Source organism: Colobus angolensis, unplaced genomic scaffold, assembly GCF_000951035.1.
Source record: "Colobus angolensis palliatus isolate OR3802 unplaced genomic scaffold, Cang.pa_1.0 Scaffold15, whole genome shotgun sequence".
NCBI lineage: Eukaryota > Metazoa > Chordata > Mammalia > Primates > Cercopithecidae > Colobus > Colobus angolensis.
In genome coordinates, this window is record NW_012114599.1 from 17045227 (window position 1) to 17064018 (window position 18792).

Below are 18792 nucleotides of genomic sequence, written 5' to 3' on the forward strand. Positions count from 1 at the left end.
TCTCAAAAAAAAAAAAAAAAAGAATTGTGCTAGATCTTACTGCAAGGTTTAAGTCCTACTCTTCCCTAAAAACGGGGTGGGGTAGGAAGATCTAGGTAGCTAAGAAGCAAAGACACACAATCATTATTGAATGAGTCAATATGCAGTTAGTTTGATTCTAAATTGTGTGCCATTGACCAAAAGTAGCAGAGGAGGAAACCCATAAAGATTGGATAATTGAACAAACCTTATCAGAAGGGTGGGGCCTTAAAAGATGGGTAGAATTTGGCCGCAACCTCACATCAAGTTTGTAAGGTTTACCAAGGAGGGTCTATGTGTATCTCATCCACTGGCATAGGCCCAGCACCTATCACAACTCAAATAATATCCTTGGTGTGAGCAAATATTCTAAAAACCCTTTCGTGGTGATCACCAAGGAGATGAAAATCCAGCATCCTCATGATCTAGCTCCTCCCCATCCGGAAAACCTCATCAGCTGAGACACACACCCTTCACACTCTGCTCCAGGCATTCCAAACTACTGGAATTCCCAAATTCACAAAGACGTTCCAAGTCTCTCTACCTCTCTTTGTACATAGTACATGTCCTTTCCAAGTTCTCTACCTAAAAAATCCCCACCATTCTTTAAGATTCAGTGCAAGTATCAGCCACTTGGTGAAGCTTTCTCTGACCTCCCGGTTCAGAACAATCACATTCTCTTCCTCATTCCTTACTCCGCATTACCTGTTTGTCCTACCTGTATTTTAGTCCTTATCTCACTAAGTTCACTGATATCCATTCACAGCACCTAGCACAGTGTCTGGAACACAACAAGCACTCAAGAGTTTATTAAATTAAATATCCAATTCAGCAGGAGATAGAAAGCCAAAGATAAAACTGGGACTAATTAAAAATTTCCTCATTAAAAACATAAGACATTATGAAATTGGCATTTAGAACACTCAAGCCAGTCCTCAATAGCAGTGTTGTTCAATGCAACTTTCCCTGATGTTATTGAGCAGTTTACAGCTGCACTGTCCAGATGGCAGCCATTAGCTACACGTGGCTTCTGAGCACCTGAAATGTGGCCAGTAACTGAGGAGCTGAATTTGCAATTTCATCTATTCTACTTTATTTGAATTTAAGTAGCCATACATGGCTAGTAGCTACTATATTGAGCAGTACAGCTCTAGTTAGCAGAAATACTGCATGAAAGTGACAATATAAGATTTTGTAATTAATTTTAAAAGTACTGGGTGACAGAGCGAGACTCTCTCAAAAAAAAAAGTACTTTGTAGCAATCATTAATCTTAATAATGAAATGAGCTCCTTCTCCAAGTAATCTCTGAAACTGTCCAATAAAAAAGGGGATAATTTTTTAGACACAAACTTCCAAGAGTCCACCATTAGCATGAGTGAGAAGCTGGACTACAAAACATCACATTACTTTATACCTGGAAAGAATTCAAAGATTATTTTATAAGGAAGCAAACCTTGGTTTAGAAGTCAAGTGAACTGCTTGAGTTCACACAGGGTATCAAGAACTAAAAACTAGATTTTAAAATGCTATGTTAGGCTGGGCATGGTGGCTCATGCCTTTAATTCCAACACTTTGGGAGGCCGAGGTGAGAAGATCCCTTGATGCCAGGAGTTCAAGACCAGCCCAAGCAATATAGTGAGACTTTTAAATTTTAAATTTCTCTACAGAAAAATTTAAAAACTAGCCAGGCAGGCCAGGCACAGTGGCTCACTGTTGTAATACCAGCACTTTGGGAGGCCGAGGCTGGCAGATGACCTGAGGTCAGGAATTCGAGCCCAGCCTGGCCAACATGGTGAAACTCTATCTCTACTAAAATCACAAAAATTAGCCGGGTGTGGTGGTAGGTGCCTGTAATTCCAGCTACTCAGGAGGCTGAGGCAGGAGAATCGCTGGGACCCGAGAGGCAGAGGTTGCAGTGGGCTGAGATCACTCCATTGCACTCCAGCCTGGGCGACAGAGCGAGACTCCGTCTCAAAAAAAAAAGCTGTTTTTTAAAAGGCACACTATATCCACTATTACACCATCTTTGGCTCTACCTCATAGTTGTGAGGAATAAGCTAGTTAATATAATGAAAGACTTCAAAGAGTGCTTGATATGGTGTATACACTACAGAAATGTTAGCTGCATTATCAAAAGCAAGGGAAAGTGTCAGCAGGACTTGGAGTAAGAAACTCCACATCATTGTGCTGGTTCTTGGGCAACTTCTCTAAGTCTCAATTCTTTGTAAAATGATTTAGCTAGACAAGATTATCTCTAAAGGGCCTTTCCAAACTAAAGATTTCAGATTAGGATAAAAGCTGTAAATATGGAAAAGAGAGATCAATATGGGTCCCTTGGGGAAGAACTGGTAAGATGTAAGAACTGGCTAGAAATGCAGAATGGTGGAAAACAATGAGTCAACAATGGAAGCAAAGTTTTTAGCTTTGAAGATAGATAACCCAAGGTTTAAATTTAAAAAGGAGCATGTTGACCCAATAGGCATATATTATTATTTTAATAAATCAGGAGGTTCTCCCTGGAAATGAATATTTGTGACATTCTGGATCAAAATGTCACCCACACTTAAAATGTATGCTAAAACCAAAATCTCTTCTCATGAGATTACTTAAATGCTATGCTAAAATGAAATCCTTAATGGACAATTATAATTGCAGACAATGATGTTTAGTACATTCAATAACATTTATTCCAAAGTATCAAATTTATGAAAAGAAATCAATGTATGCATCAGTTACCAAATGACTGTTTTCGTTCTTTTTTTTTTTTCTTTTTTTTGAGATGGAGTCTCACTCTGTCACCCAGGCTAGAGTTCAGTGGTGTGATCTCGGCTCACTGCAACCTCTACCACCGGGTTCAAGAGATTCTCCTACCTCAGCCTCCCAAGTAACTGGGATTACAGGCACACACCACAATGTCTGGCTAATTTTTATGTTTTTAGTAGAGATGAGGTTTCACCATGTTGGCCAGGCTGGTCTTGAACTCTTGACCTCAGGTGATCCACTGCGTCAGCCTCCCAAAGTGCTGGGATTACAGGCATGAGTCACCGCAGAGATTGTTTTTTTGAACACTTTTTCAATGTGGAAACAACCTAATCCCAGAGTCACAGAGCTGCCTGAAACATCACAGCAGGACTGGATGACAAAGTATTTTAACCCGGTTTCTCTTAGTGACTTTATGAGGTCATCTTCAAACAGCTAAAGTGCAATATTACATTTCATGCACTATGTATAACATGTTTTCAGCACTGGATGCCACAATCAATTGTTGTATGCCCCGAAGTAGTTCTTTAGAGAATCATGCTTTTATTTAGTGTGACATGCAAAAGAATGCTTTAGATTGTACTGAGGAATATATTTTCAAGATTCTGACCTACTCCTATTATAGACGTAATCAGCCCAGCAAAGTTATGTTGACATTATGATAGGCTCCATTCCACTGTATTATACAGGTGTAACATGTCTGTACAAAAACCTAAATATCATAGTTGTTCATAAAATCCTTTGCTTATATTTCATAGAATGAAAAAAAAAAATCCTGCCAACTTTCTGATGATCCTTCAAGGGCAAAATTTCAAATATAATACCCTTCTCTGGGCACTGAATCGTATTTCAGTGATAAGTGACCATTTGGACAACATTTGGATCAAATCCCAGAACAAAACATTTTAAAAATGAAATCGTTCATGAAAGGTTATAATTCAGTACTATCTACAAACCTATTTAGACCTAGCCAAAATGGACCATTTTATGACTAGATAAACTGAAAAGTGCCATTGATTAGCCTAGAACAGCAACATAAAAAATTCTTAGTTGCAAGGCAAAGCAAATGACATGCTGAAATATAATACAGAAAAGAACTGAGACCTCTTGGGGAATGAGTCACTTAAAGTTACATTTTCCAGCTATCTTAGTTTCTGGTTTGGAACTTAATTTTAACTTATAGAATAGAATCCTCTCCAAAACATACCATATGGTTCCTACCTTTTGTTTTATTTTATTTTTTATTTATTTATTTTGAGATGCAGTATTTATTTATTTATTTATTTATTTAATTTTTTTTTTAAATTTTATTTATTTTTTTTTGAGATGCAGTCTTGCCCTGTCGCCCAGGCCAGAGTGCAATGACATGATCTTGGCTCACTGCAACCTCTGCCTCCTAGGTTCACACAATTCTCCTGCCTCAGCCTCCTGAGTAGCTCGGATTAAAGGTGTCCGCCACCACACCCAGCTAATTTTTGTATTTTAGTAGAGACGGGGTTTCACCATGTTGGCCTGGCTGGTCTCGAACTCCTGAGCTCATGATCTACCTGCCTCACCCTCCCAAAGTGCTGGGATTACAGGCGTGAGCCACCGTGCCCGGCCTGATTCCTACCTTTTAAAAAGATACATAAGGAAAGCATACAAGGATGTTGGTATGAGAGGGTCAGGTTCCAGAACCAATCCTTGGATACCAAGGGATGACTTACAACATTTATGCTCACATCTAATAGGTCCCCTGCTTGACCCCCAGCCTTATGTTAACTAAACATCTTGAAAGAATATAAACTAAGTCCTGGAACAAACGACATAAATGACTCAATTATTATACTGATTGAATAATACTTTCATTATTATCTCTATTTAAATTATGTATACATGGTCATTTTATCTAAGATTAGCATATGTTTATGTATTTCTGTCCTAGAACAAAATAAAAACTGAGAAATTAGTTTCAACCACTCATCTGGCTTAGGAATATTTATGACTAAACAAGCTATAGTCTTCTCCACTGTATTCTGGCCTAGCTTGTTACCGTAAAAACTCTTGAAGGAGTGTGGGCTCAGTGGCTCACGCCTGTAATCCCAGCACTTTGGGAGGCCAAGGCAGGCTGATCACCTGAGGTCAGGAGTTCAACACCAACCTGACCGACCCTGTCTCTACTGAAAGTACAAAATTAGCTGGGCATGGTGGCACATGCCTGTAATCACAGCTACTCAGGAGGCTGAGGCAGGAGAATTGTTTGAACCTAGGAGGCGGAGGTTGCGGTGAGCCGAGATCACGCCATTGCCAAGAGCAAAATTCCATCTCAAAACATAACATAACATAACAAAACATAACATAACATAAAATTCTTGAAGGAAACAGATGCCCAAAAGGTACAGATATGCACACAAGAGAGTTATGTTATGCCTTCATGAATGTGCTACCTCCATCAAGTACAGATCACTTTTCTCCACACAGAATGATGCTAACTACCACTCCCCATGTCCCTTGGACTCACACATACATATTCATTCCATACTCTTTGAATCTGAAAGGAGTCTGGGCTTTGGAACCAGACACAGCTAAAGTCAAATCCCACTTCTGTAACTCAAAACCTCATGGTCAAGTCCAAGCTCATTTACGTTCACGTATTCCTTCACCACAAGAGAATCTGTTTTTGTTTTGTGTGGCAACTTTCGCCAAAAAAAAACATCCCCAAAACTAGGAAGACTGGAAACCAAGTGTTAAGGCACCTAAGATTCTCCTCTTTTTCAAAGTCTTTCCCTAGGATACAGGAGGGATATCTGCAACAAAGGCAGCAGGAGGCACTTACATAGATGTTTGGTTTATAATTATTTGGCAAATTTTTCATTTAGGTTTTAGGTATTTTTCTGCATGTATATTATACGTTACAAAAAATACTAATAAAATCAAATACAAAATAGCCTCCCTACCCATTGTTAACTTCAGTGAAACTTATTTTCTATCAACTGTTTTCTTACGCTTTTCTTGATGTACTCAATAGGATATAGGATAATTTCTTATTCTTTGTGTAATTTAACACAATTTATTCCAGCTTAAGTTAGTTAAGGACTTTTTTAAAAAAAAGAACTAAGGAGAGTACATTTGTTTCCAATGAGGCTTCTTAAAGAACAGAGAAAATATTACAATATCTTTAAACAATTTGAGATAAAATCATACAGCAAATCACCCTTTCTCAGTAGGTAAAGTAAGTGAAAGTAGATATCTTTTTTAAACTAAAATGACCAAAAGGAACTCTATAATCTGACAACATAACAACTTGTGATATTCTACATCAAAAAAAAAAAAGGAAACAACTCCAAACAAAAAGGCACTACTACCGGACAAAAAAATAAACAAAAAAGGAGTATATCAGTCAAGTAATTAGAACGGAGCTACATGCCTATATCAAACAAAATCTGCTACATACCTTGATCAATACAGTTTTCAGCAAGAGTAAAAAGCAGAGGTGAGCGTTCCTCAAGCAAATGCTGATGAATATTCACACATCTCAAAGTCCACCATGGCAAGCTCTAGGAAAAAAAAACACCATGTAAGCTGAAATAAAAGGATACTTTAGAAAACTTTTTACATTAACTGAGATTTTTAGAATTTTTTTACATCCATAAAATTAAATTTATTCCTCAATAATATTACCCATCCACTGCTCTCTTTAGTAATACCAAAACCTACATCTATGTCTTCCATAAGAATAACACCTCACCTCCATTCTCTCAAAGCCTGTATTTTTTTTTTTTTAGCCACTTGGACTTCCTGATGCCATTTTGAACTTATCATCGCCTCCTTTAAAATATAAGCTGTGGCTGGGCATGGTGGCTCACGCCTGTAATCCCAACATTTTGGGAGGCTGAGGCGGGTGGATCACAAGGTCAGGAGTTCAAGACCAACCTGGCCAACATGGTGAAACCCCCATCTCTACAAAAATACAAATTATGTATACATGGTCATTTTATCTAAGATTAGCATATGTTTATGTATTTCTGTCCTAGAACAAAATAAAAACTGAGAAATTAGTTTCAACCACTCATCTGGCTTAGGAATATTTATGACTAAACAAGCTATAGTCTTCTCCACTGTATTCTGGCCTAGCTTGTTACCGTAAAAACTCTTGAAGGAGTGTGGGCTCAGTGGCTCACGCCTGTAATCCCAGCACTTTGGGAGGCCAAGGCAGGCTGATCACCTGAGGTCAGGAGTTCAACACCAACCTGACCGACCCTGTCTCTACTGAAAGTACAAAATTAGCTGGGCATGGTGGCACATGCCTGTAATCCCAGCTACTCAGGAGGCTGAGATAGGAGAATCACTTGAACCCCGGAGGCGGAGGTTGCAGTAAGCCAAGATTGTGCCACTGCACTCCAGCCTAGGTGACAGAGGGAGGCTGTCAAAAAAAAAAAAAAATATATATATATATACACACACACACACATATACATATATACATATGCGCACACACACATATACATACATATGTGTGTGTGTGTCTATACATATATATATATGTTGTATTTGCCAGGTGCAGTGGCTCCCGCCTTTGGGAGGCTGAGGCAGGTGGATCACCCCAGGTCAGGAGTTTGAGACCAGCCTGGCCAACATGGTGAAACCCTGTCTCTACTAAAAATACAAAAATTAACCAGGCATGGTGATGTGCGCCTGTAGTCCCAGCTACTCAGGAGGCTGAGGCAGGAGAATTGCTTGAACCTGGGAGGCAGAGGTTGCAGTGAGCTGAGGATGCGCCACTGCACTCTAGCCTGGGCGACATGGCGCGACCCTATCTCAAAAAAAAAAAAAAAAAAGGCTGCATTCATCCTGCTCTGTGGCACTGTATTACCACTTTAATCCAAGTACCAACTCCTTCAGAGGGCTCCCGCAAGAACCCCCTATGGGGGTGATTTTTCCATCACCTGAACTTCCAGCACATTATCTGTAATTCTCTTGCAAACACGTTCCACTGCATTTTATGTATGTAATCCCAGGTTCCAACACTGTCTACTATCCAACAAGATAAGAAATCACATCTTATTCATCTCTATATCCTCCTCAAAGCAATATATTTTACACAATCTACACAGTAAGAAATACCCTGGATTCAGATGTTCCCCCAAACTGAGAAGACTGCTTCCACACCCGTATGCAACCTCTTCCTTACAGTCTTCTCCTGCTAGTGTGGCGCATACTGATCTTTCACTTCTTTGAACTTCTATGCTGTTCCTAGAAGTTGGCACCATATTGGACAGCACTTGTTTTTCAAGTTTATAACTCTAACTGAGCCATACATTTCTGAGGGCAGAAACCGTTTTGTTTTTTTTTTTCCTTTTTGAGGCAAGGTCTCACTCTGTTGCCCAGGCAGGAGTGCAGTGGCGTGACCACACCTCACTGCGGCCTGGACCTCCCCAGGCTAAGGTGATCCTCCCACTTCAGCTTCCTGCGCTGCTGGGACTACTGGCCATGTCACCACGCCCAGCTAATTTTTTTATTTTTTGGTAGAGATGGGGTTTTGTCATGTTGCCCAGGTAGTCTCCAACCCCTGGGCTCAAGTGATCTACCCGCCTTGGCCTCCCAAAGTGCTGGGATTACAGGCATGAGGAAGTGCACCCAGTCAGAAACTGGATTTTATACACTGTCTTAAATAATGTACAAGCTGAGCATATAGTAGCTTTTTCTTTTATTCGCTGATGCTTTTTCTTACTTGATCAACATATATTAAAAAAAAAAAAGAATAAAAACAAGAAACAACAAGCCAATATAAAAGTATAGCCAGCTATGGTACCTCATACCTGTAATTCCAGCTACTCAGGAGGCTGAAATGAGAAGACCCCTCGAGGCTAGGAGTTTATCAGCTGGGCAACATTGTGAGACCTAGTCTCTTTAAAAAAAAAAAAAAAGGGGCCAGGCACAGTGGCTTACACCTGTAGTCCCAGCACTTTGGGAGGCCGAGGTGGGCGGATCACCTGAGGTCAGGAGTTTGAGAGTAGCCTGGCTAACATAGTGAAACCCCATTTCCACTAAAAATACAAAAAATTAGCCAGGCGTGGTGGCACACACCTGTAATCCCAGCTACTTGGGAGGCTAAGGCAGGAGAATCACTTGAACCCGGGAGGCGGAGGTTGCAGTGAGCCAGGATCACACCACTGTACTCCAGCTTGGGCAACAAGAGTGAAACTCTGTCTCAAAAAACAAACAAACAAACAAACAGTATATACAGTGAAGACTGAAAATCTCTCTTCCACAGTCCCTCCTCCTGCAGAATCCTCCTCTTGTAGAAAAATCTGTGACCAAGGTTTATATTCCTCCAGAGCTTCCTCTGTATATGTGCATGTGTGTATATGTACATGTGTACAAGCAATGATAGGTACTTTTGATAAGCTCATTATAAATTATTTGTAACTATATTACTTTACATTATATCACATGAAAGTCTAAGAATTAGTTTTCCTAGGCCGGGCGCGGTGGCTCAAGCCTGTAATCCCAGCACTTTGGGAGGCCGAGACGGGTGGATCACGAGGTCAGGAGATCAAGACTATCCTGGCTAACACGGTGAAACCCCGTCTCTACTAAAAAAAATACAAAAAACTAGCCGGGCGAGGTGGCGGGCGCCTGTAGTCCCAGCTACTCAGGAGGCTGAGGCAGGAGAATGGCGTGAACCCGGGAGGCGGAGCTTGCAGTGAGCTGAGATCTGGCCACTGCACTCCAGCCCGGGCGGCAGAGCGAGACTCCGTCTCAAAAAAAAAAAAGAATTAGTTTTCCTTTTAGTTACCTAAAAATATGAGATGACAATTACCAAAAGGCTTTTTCTTTTGAGATGGGGTCTCACTACACTGTCCAGGTTGGAATGCAGTGGCTATTTACAGGTGCCATCATAGCACACTACAGCTTTGAACTCCTGGACTCAAGTCATCCTCCTGCCTCAGACTTCCAAGTACCTGGGACGACAGGTATATGTCACAGCATCTGGCTCAAAAGGACGTTTTTGCTTGAACTTAATTTCTTCATTTGACTAAGAGGTTCCCTTCTAAACTGCTACACACCATAGGCTGGTTCGCTTCTGAAGTGTTATACACCACAACTACTATAACCGCGATGCAACCACAAATGAATTTTGACTCCATGACAAAATCCTTTCGAATTAATACTGTTTCCTCAGTCCATGTAAGGAAATGTAAAATTATCTAATAGCAAAGAAATTTCAGACAGTTTTTAACTGAATTCCCTGAGGTGTTGCCTCATTTTCATTCTTTTCCTATCACTATAGCATGAAGTCAGTTTACATTTCAATTATCTGTCCCTTATCTGCTGTCAGCAATAAGTGAGTCAGGTCTGGCAGCTTATTCTTTACTTTTCTAGACACGGGAATTTAGATACATCCAGTCAAAAAGATTTCACTTTTAAGAAAACACATAATACAAGGCCAGGCACAGTGGCTCACACTTGTATTCCCAGCACTTTGGGTAGCGGGAAGCTCACTTGAGGCCATAAATTCAAGACCAGCCTGGGCAACACAGTAAGAACCCATTTCCACAAAAAAATTTTTTAGATAGCTGAGCATGGTGGTGCGTATCTGTAATCCTACCTACTCAGGAGTTTAAGGTTATAGTCAGCTGTGATCACACCACTATACTCCAGGTTGGGCAACAGAGAAGAGACTCTTGACTCTTTTAAAAAAAAAAAAAAAAAAAATATATATATATATATAAAATATGCTGAACTCTTAAAAATCACATCTAAAAATTAACTCTCAAACCAAAAATCTTTATATGGGGGAGGGAAGAATAAAACAAATATAGAAAGCATAGCCTATTTTTCTACTAGTAAGTGTATCAGACCTTTTTTCAGTTTGTCAAGAATTGCTTAATATAAAAATAGAGAGCCGGCACAGTAGTTCATGCCTGCAATCCCAGCACTTTGGGAAGCCAGGGTAGGAAGATCACTTGAAGCCACGAGTTTCAGACAAGCCTGGGCAATGCAGTGAGATCCCATCTCTACAAAAATAAAAATAAAAATTGAAAAATTGAAAATTGAGGCCGGGCACGGTGGCTCACGCCTGTGATCCCAACACTAAGGGAGGCTGAGGCAAGCAGATCATCGAGGTCAGGAGTTTGAGACCAGCCTGACCACCATGGTGAAAATCCATCTCTACTAAAAATAGAAAAAAATTAGCTGGGTGTGGTGGTACATGCCTGTAGTCCCAGCTACTTGGGAGGCTGAGGCAGCAGAATCACTTGAATCTGGGAGGCAGAGGTTGCAGTGGGCTGAGATAATGCCACTGCACTCCAGCCTGGGTGACAGAGTAAGACTCTGTCTCAAAAAATTAAAAAAAGAAAGAAAAAAATGATGCATTAATAAAAAAGCAAACTTGAAGTCTTGCTTTAGATAATTTCTAGATTTTATCTCCTGATTATAACACTTATTACAGAATGGTCTGATTGAGAAGTCACAATAGTCAAGAACCTCCCAGACAGCAGGGAGCAGTAGTATACTCATAAGGCACCAAATAAATATTTGCCAGTTTATCCCATTTTATAAATGGAAACTGATATTCAGAGAAATTAACTAGCATAAGGTCACACAGCTGTTAATTTCAAAACCAAGATTCATTTTACTCAACCACTTACATAATACTAATTCTAGTCTATATACTTCATAGATTAGGGTTTGTGGGAAAATCTGCTTCTTCTATAATTTCGCAAAAATAATATCATCATAAATAATTTGATACATTTCTTAGGAGTCAGGTTACTCAAAAATTAATTTAAAAGGTTAAAATTAACTTGGATAAGTATGTAATGTTTCTTTACTATTTTATCTTATTTCATCAAATAAGCCATTTTTAATAACACCCTTAAGAGAATGATATAAGCCAGGTGCCTGTAGTCCCAGCTGCTCAGGAGGCTGGAGCAGAAGGATCACTTGAGCCCACAAGTTGAAGGCCATCCTGGACAACATAGCAAGAAAACATCTCAAAACAAAAAAAAAAGCCAAAGGAAGGAAGGAAGGAAGGAAGGAAGGGAGGGAGGGAGGGAGGGAAAAAGGAAGGGTGGGAAAGAAGAAAGATATAGTAAAGACCCACAGGAAAAATCTATAATAGAAAGAATAATGCTTCAATTGAATGATAAGAGAAGCCAGGCAGGATGGTGTGCTCCTGAAGTTCCAGCTACTCAGGAGGCTGAGGTGGGAGGATCACTTGGGGCCAGGAGTTCAAGATCAGCCTGGGCAACATAGTGAGACCCTGTCTCCCATCTCAAAAAAAGAAAAAGAAACGCAAATTTTCAGCACAAAATGATAGATACATAGTGATATACTACAGGAAAACGGGTTTTTAAGCAGAAGTCAAAAGTTGTTTACATCTGCCAAGCAATTAAAGTAACTTGCCTCTGCAACCCTACAAGAATGACATCTACAACCAGTAGAGCACATATTTATTAATTCTCCTAAGTTGTTGACAGTATATATATTATTTTTCAAACGATGCTTAACATACTTTTTTTTTTTTGGAGACAGTCTCACTCTGTCACCTGGGCTGGAGAGCAGTGCGCGATCTTGGCTCACTGCAACCTCCGCCTTCCGCATTCAAGCAATATTCCTACCTCAGCCTCTTGAGTAGCTGGGATTACAGGCACGCACCACCATGCCTGGCTAATTTTTTTTTTTTTTTTTTTTTTCTGAGACAGAGTTTCACTGTGTCGCTCAGGCTGGAGTGCAGTGGAACCATCTCGGTTCACTGCAAACTCTGCCTCCCGAGTTCAAGAGATTCTCCTGCCTCAGCCTTCCAAGTAGCTGAGATTACAGGGACCCACCATTACACCTGGGTAATTTTTGTATTTTTAATAGAAATGAGGTTTCACTGTGTTGGCCAGTTCAGTCTCAAACTCCTGACCTCAGGTGATCCACCTGCCTCGGCCTCCCAAAGTGCTGGGATTACAGGAGTGAACCACTGTGCCCGGTGACACCTGGCTAATTTTTGTATTTTCAGTAAAGACAGGGTGTCACCATGTTGGCCAGACTGGTGTCAAACTCCTGACCTCAGGTGATCCGCCGGCCTCAGTCTCCCAAAGTGCTGGTATTACAGGCAAGAGCCACTGCACTCAGACAACGCTTAACATATTTGAAGAAAATTTTTGAGCAACTTAAAGACCTTCTCACTCATTCATTAGTGACCATAAGTTCTCATTGGAAAGAAAATAATGCCATTTGGCAGCCTCATGGCTTGGTGATACCTAACTTAAAGTGGCCAGGCACGGTGGCTCACGCCTGTAACCCCAGTAATTTGGAAGGCCAAGGCAGGTGGATTACTTGAGATCAGGAGTTTGAGCCCAGTTGGCCAACACAGTAAAACCCAGTTTCTACTAAAAGTACAAAAAAATTAGCAGGGCATGGTGGCACACGCCTGTAATCCCTACTAGGGAGGCTGAGGCAGGAGAATCGCTTGAACCCAGGAGGCAGAGGTTGCAGTGAGCCGAGATCACGCCACTGCACTTCAGCCTGGGCAACAGAGCAAGACTCTGTCTCAAAAAATAAATAAATAAATAAATAAATAAATAAATAGCGCAAAGTAATCACCAGTCTATAAGACCATTTAACTCAGATCAACTTACTTAGGGGAAAAATGTTTTACTTAAGCTACTATCACTAAGAGCTCAAAAGATGAAGCCTCATATATGCTAAGACATGTTGAAATCCATGTATTAAAAACCCTTCAATTAGCCAGGCATGGTGGTACACACCTGTAGTCCCACCTACTTGGGAGGCTGAGGTGGGAAAATCACTTGAACCTGGGAGGTGTAGGTTGCAGTGAGCCAAGATGGCACCACTGTACTCCAGCCTGGGCGACAGAACAAGATGCTGTCTCAAAAACAAAAACCCTTCCAGGCTGGGAATGGTGGCTTATGCCTATAATCTCAGCACTTAGGGGAGATGGAGACAGGTCAGTCACTTGAGTCCACAAGTTCAAGACCAGCCTGGGCAACAGGTGAAACCCTGTCTCTACAAAAAAATACAAAAATTAGCTGGGTGTGGTGGCACATGCCTGTAGTCCAAGTTACTTGGGAGGCTGAGGTGGGAGGATGGCTTCAGCCCAGGAGGCAGAGGTTGCAGTAAGCTGAGTTCATGCCACTGCATTCCAGTCTGGGCAACACAGACAGACCCTGTCTTAAAAAAAACAAAACAAAAACAAAAACAAACAAACAAAAAAACACCCTCTAGTACAATGGATTCTAAATCCCCTGGCTCTCATGAGAGTTGCAAATAGAGGCATCACTTCCCTTCTTACCTCTTCTTTTAAAACAAATTTAGGCCAGGTGTGGTGGCTCATGACTGTGACCCAGCACTTTGGGAGGCCAAGGCAGGCAGGTTACTTGAGGTAAAGAGTTTGAAACCAACATGGCCAACATGGTGAAACCATGTCTCTACTAAAAATACAAAAAATTAGCCAAACGTGGTGGTGGGCACCCGTAATCCTAGCTACTCAGGAGGCTGAGGTATGAGAATTGCTTGAACCTGTGAGGCAGAGGTTGCAGTGAGCCAAGATCGCACTACCATACTACAGCCTGTGCGACAGAGTGAGACTCCATTTCAAAAAAAAAAATACAAACTTTAGTGTGTAATCTTAAATGCTTAGGAAAGTAAGCCCTTACATAACACAGACCAAGTCTACTTTCACCTATAGAAATACTGTGATTCTTGGGCAGGGCATGGTGGCTCACACCTGTAATCCCAGAACTTTGGGAGGCTGAGGTGGGCAGATCATCCGAGATTGGGAGTTCGAGACCAGCCTGACCAATGTGGAGAAATCCCATCTCTACTAAAAACAAAAAAAATTAGCCAGGCATAGTGGCAGCCGCTTGTAGTCCCAGCTGCTTGGGAGGCTGAGGCAGGAGAATGGCATGAACCCAGGAGGTGGAGCTTGAAGTGAGCTGAGATCACGCCACTGCACTCCAGCCTAGGTGACAGAGTGAGACTCTGTCTCAGAAAAATAAATAAATAAAAATACAAAATTAGCCAGACATGGTGGTGCATGCCTGTAATCCTAGCTACTTGGGAAGCTGAGACAGGAGAATCACTTGAACCCAGGAGGCAGAGGTTGTGGTGAGCCAAGATCGCGCCATTGCACTCCAGCCTGGGCAACAAGGGTAAAACTTCATCTCAAAAAAAAAAAAAAAAAAGAACTATTGTGTTTCTTAAAAATTGTCAGCCAACATTGGGAGATTTCACATGAAATTTAGATGTACTATTTCTGACACTATGGGGTCTGCAGCACACCAGGCTGCAACAATCAGATGAAGCAGGGGTCAGCCAGGCACAGCCTGTGCACAAATCCAGTCCACTACTGGTTTCCACAGAGCCCAAGAACTGAAAATCATTTTTACATTTTTATATCACTGGGAAAATCAAGAATAGTATTTTGTTAATGTGAGAAGTATAGAAAATGTAAGTTTCAGTGTCCACAAATAAAGCTTTATTGGAAGACCGTCATGTCCATTTAATGAAACATTGTCTACAGCTGCTTTAACACTACAATGCAGCAGAGCTGAATAGCAGCAACACGGACTGCACACTGCATGGCTGACAACCTCCACTAAACCTCCAAAGACTGTCTTTTCTTTCTGCATATTAGCATTCTGTGTGTGTATTTGTCCTCACTAATTTATATGAAGAAACCATATAAATCCAACCCAAATAATGATATAACATAGAATGTGAGCCAGGAAACAGAAATTAAGACCCATTAGATTTTGGTCACTGCTCATTATCCTATATGAAATTCATAAAAGACTATGAGGTATGTCTTTTTTTTCGTTGTTTTTGGTTTTGGTTTTGGTTTTTTTGAGACAGAGTCTCACTCTGTTGCCCAGGCTGGAGAGCAATGCCAGCTCACTGCAACTTCTATCTCCCAGGTTCAAGCAATTCTCCTGCCTCAGCCTCACAAGTAGTTGGGATTACAGGTGCCCACCACCACACTCAGCTAATTTTGTATTTTTAGTAGAGATGGGAGTTTCACCATGTTAGCCAGGCTGGTCTCGAACTCCTGAACTCAGGTGACCCGCCCACCTCAGCCTCTCAAAGTGCTGGGATTGCGACGCACATGAGCCATCGGGTCCAGCCCAAGGCATATTTTTAAATCAATATTTAAGATTTCTGCAAAAGAACATTTATATCTATACAGTACACACATAAATCCTATTAAGGAGGTGCAACATAATCTCATTCTAAACTAGATCAATCTCATGAGGGAAAAAAAGTTTTTGCTTATTTTCATCAGATTTTTAAATTACATACATAGAAGACTTAGAAAACAAAATAGACCAAGACATTGTCAGCAACATCTACAGTCTGGTGTTAAAAAGCACAAAAGTCACACCAGGGTATGAATCTCATGGATCCTTTCCTTACCTGAATAGCTGTCAGTTTATGTCTTACATTCACTAGGATAATGCGTGCTAATAACAGCAGTATGGGTTTCGAGGTCAGGCTGTAGATCGATTCACCATCTAGAGCGAGCAGGCTCAGAACAAATGCATCCAGTCCTTTAACCTGAAAAAAGGACTATAAACTAAGATGATAATAATTTAACAAAAGATTAATCTTTATAGGTCTTATAATAATACAAAGATTTTCCAGTCAACTCAGCTTTGAAACAAAAGCATTAATATATTACACAGCAATTGGCACTGGACAGAATTAAAACACTGCAAATGACCTTAGACATCTATAAACCCAGCCCGCCCTGATGGATGGCCACCCATCTGATCAAACTTGATTTTTTAGGTTTTTTTTTTTTTTTTTGAGATGAGAGTCTCACTCTGTTGCCCAGGCTAGAGTGCAGTGGCACGATCTTGGCTCACTGCAACCTCCGTCTCCCAGGCTCAAGTGATCCTCCTGCCTGGGCGAACAGCTGGGACTCCAGGCACGCACCATCACATCTGGCTGAGTTTTTGTATTCTTAGTAGAGATGGAGTTTCACCACGTTGGCCAGGCTGGTCTGGAACTCCTGACCTTAAGTGATCCCCTGTGTCGGTCTCCCAAAGTGCTGGGATTACAGGCGAAAGCTACCGCACCTGGCATGTTCAAACTTCAGAGAAACAAGGAACTAAAAAAAATGATAGCATTCAAGAGATATCATCACTTCACAAATTTACTTACAACAAAATATTATCTCAATGAAAAGCATCCCTATATTAAAGTATTTATACTAAATAGTGTATTTGATATTTATATTAAACGTCGACATTTCACTTAAGCTTCAACACATGGAAAATGTTATTACAAAGTAAGTCTCTCCTCCATAATTTCTATCAAGCCAAACAATCAACAAGGTCTCATACATCAAATGCTGAATGGGCATATAACCACGCACCAGAGTGAGCAGAAGACTGCAAAATAAAAAGGATGCCTTTGAAAAATACACTCCCGTGTTGTACAGAGATTTTTTATAATGGACAAGGTTGTTAAAATTTGGATGGCAGAATTTTAACAGCTGCCATAAAATAGCAAGCAAGAATCCTCACCCATCAGGAACATGGGTTCCAATGTCAAAGGATAGTGTCCCTTCTCTGCTTCTCATTAGTTTGTGAGTACATGTAAATTTTTCCCACAATTTTTTTCCTGATGAAGCCTCAGTTTCATCAATTATAAAATGAAATACCTGGGCCCGGCACAGTGGCTCACACCTATAATCCCAGCACTTTGGGCGGCCAACGTGGGAGGATCACGAGGTCAGGAGATCAAGACCATCCTGGCTAACATGGTGAAACCCCGTCACTACTAAAAATACAAAAAATTAGCCAAGCGTGGTGGCAGGCACCTGTAGTCCCAGCTACTTGGGAGGCTGAGGCAGGAGAATGTTGTGAACCCGGGAGGCAGAGCTTGCAGTGAGCCAAGATTGCACCACTGCACTCCAGCCTGGGCAACAGAGCAAGACTCCATGTCAAAAAAAATTTAAAAAAATGAAATAACTGAACCTATACCTCAGAGGGTTCTTGTAAGGATTAAACTAAACAATCCAAGTAATGCCACTCCCTGGCTCAATACTGAGTATTTTGAATACTAAATATTTGAATACTGAATATTTTGAATATTGTTTAAAGCATTCAATAGAAGAAAGAGGGAGGGTCAGGCACAGCAGCTCACGCCTGTAATCTCAGCACTTCGGAAGGCCACGCGGGCGGATTACCTGAGATTAGGAGTTCAAGACCAGCCTGACCAACATGGAGAAACTCCGTCTCTACTAAAAATACAAAAATTAGCTGGCAAGAGGGCACATGCCTGTAATCCTAGCTATTCAGGAGGCTGAAGCAGGAGAATCGCTTGAACCTGGGAGGCAGAGGTTGCAGTGAGCCGTGATCGCACCACTGCACTCCAGCCTGGGTGACAGAGCAAGACTCTGTCTCAGAAAAAAATAAAAAACAATAAATAAAAAAGAAAGAAGGAAATAACTGTGAGTTCACCCTCTGTCCTATTTTCATCATCATTCAAGAGTGTAATAGAGGAATAAAGATTTAATATGAATTAACCTTCACAACAACAAAGCCTACTGTTATCTCTGCTAAGCATACAAGGAATTATTAAAAAAAAAACCTTCAATAATTAATGAAGTAATATTAAGTTATTACAACTGCCTCAACTTTAGAGGTGAGGAAACAGATCCTTAAAAATTAAGTGAAGCCCATGTTTCCAGTTCCCAAATCAATTCCCAAACCAGCCCACGCTGGTAGAAGTAACATTAGTTTGGAAACTGGAAACAGATCTCTCCACCTCTTCCTGCCCCTCAAGAAGGCCTAGGGCTATGCTAAGCATTTGGAGAGCCTCAAGGACATGGCCAGAATGATTTTTAGCCTTCTGACAGACACTACACCATGGTGGCGTGGGTAACTGAAATGCAGACACAAAAAGAGAAGATCTTCATCATGAGTTCAGTCTTGGATATAATGAGGACCAGCCTGGCCAAGATGGCGAAACCCCATCTCTACTAAAAATACAAAAATTAGCCAGGCGTGGTG

At 41.0% G+C, this 18792-nt stretch overlaps 1 protein-coding gene across 2 annotated transcripts in view; it reads right to left on the bottom strand.

Annotated features, from left to right (window-relative positions):
• The window catches only part of TTC27 (tetratricopeptide repeat domain 27), a 195695-nt gene that overhangs the window by 159387 nt on the left and 17516 nt on the right, over positions 1-18792 (bottom strand). For both annotated transcript variants that reach the window (XM_011935991.1, XM_011935992.1), the window contains exons 4-5: positions 16187-16327; positions 6213-6315 (exon numbers count right to left, since the gene is read on the bottom strand). In XM_011935991.1, the coding sequence (XP_011791381.1) occupies positions 6213-6315; positions 16187-16327 (244 nt within the window). The remainder of the gene's footprint in view (positions 1-6212; positions 6316-16186; positions 16328-18792) is intronic.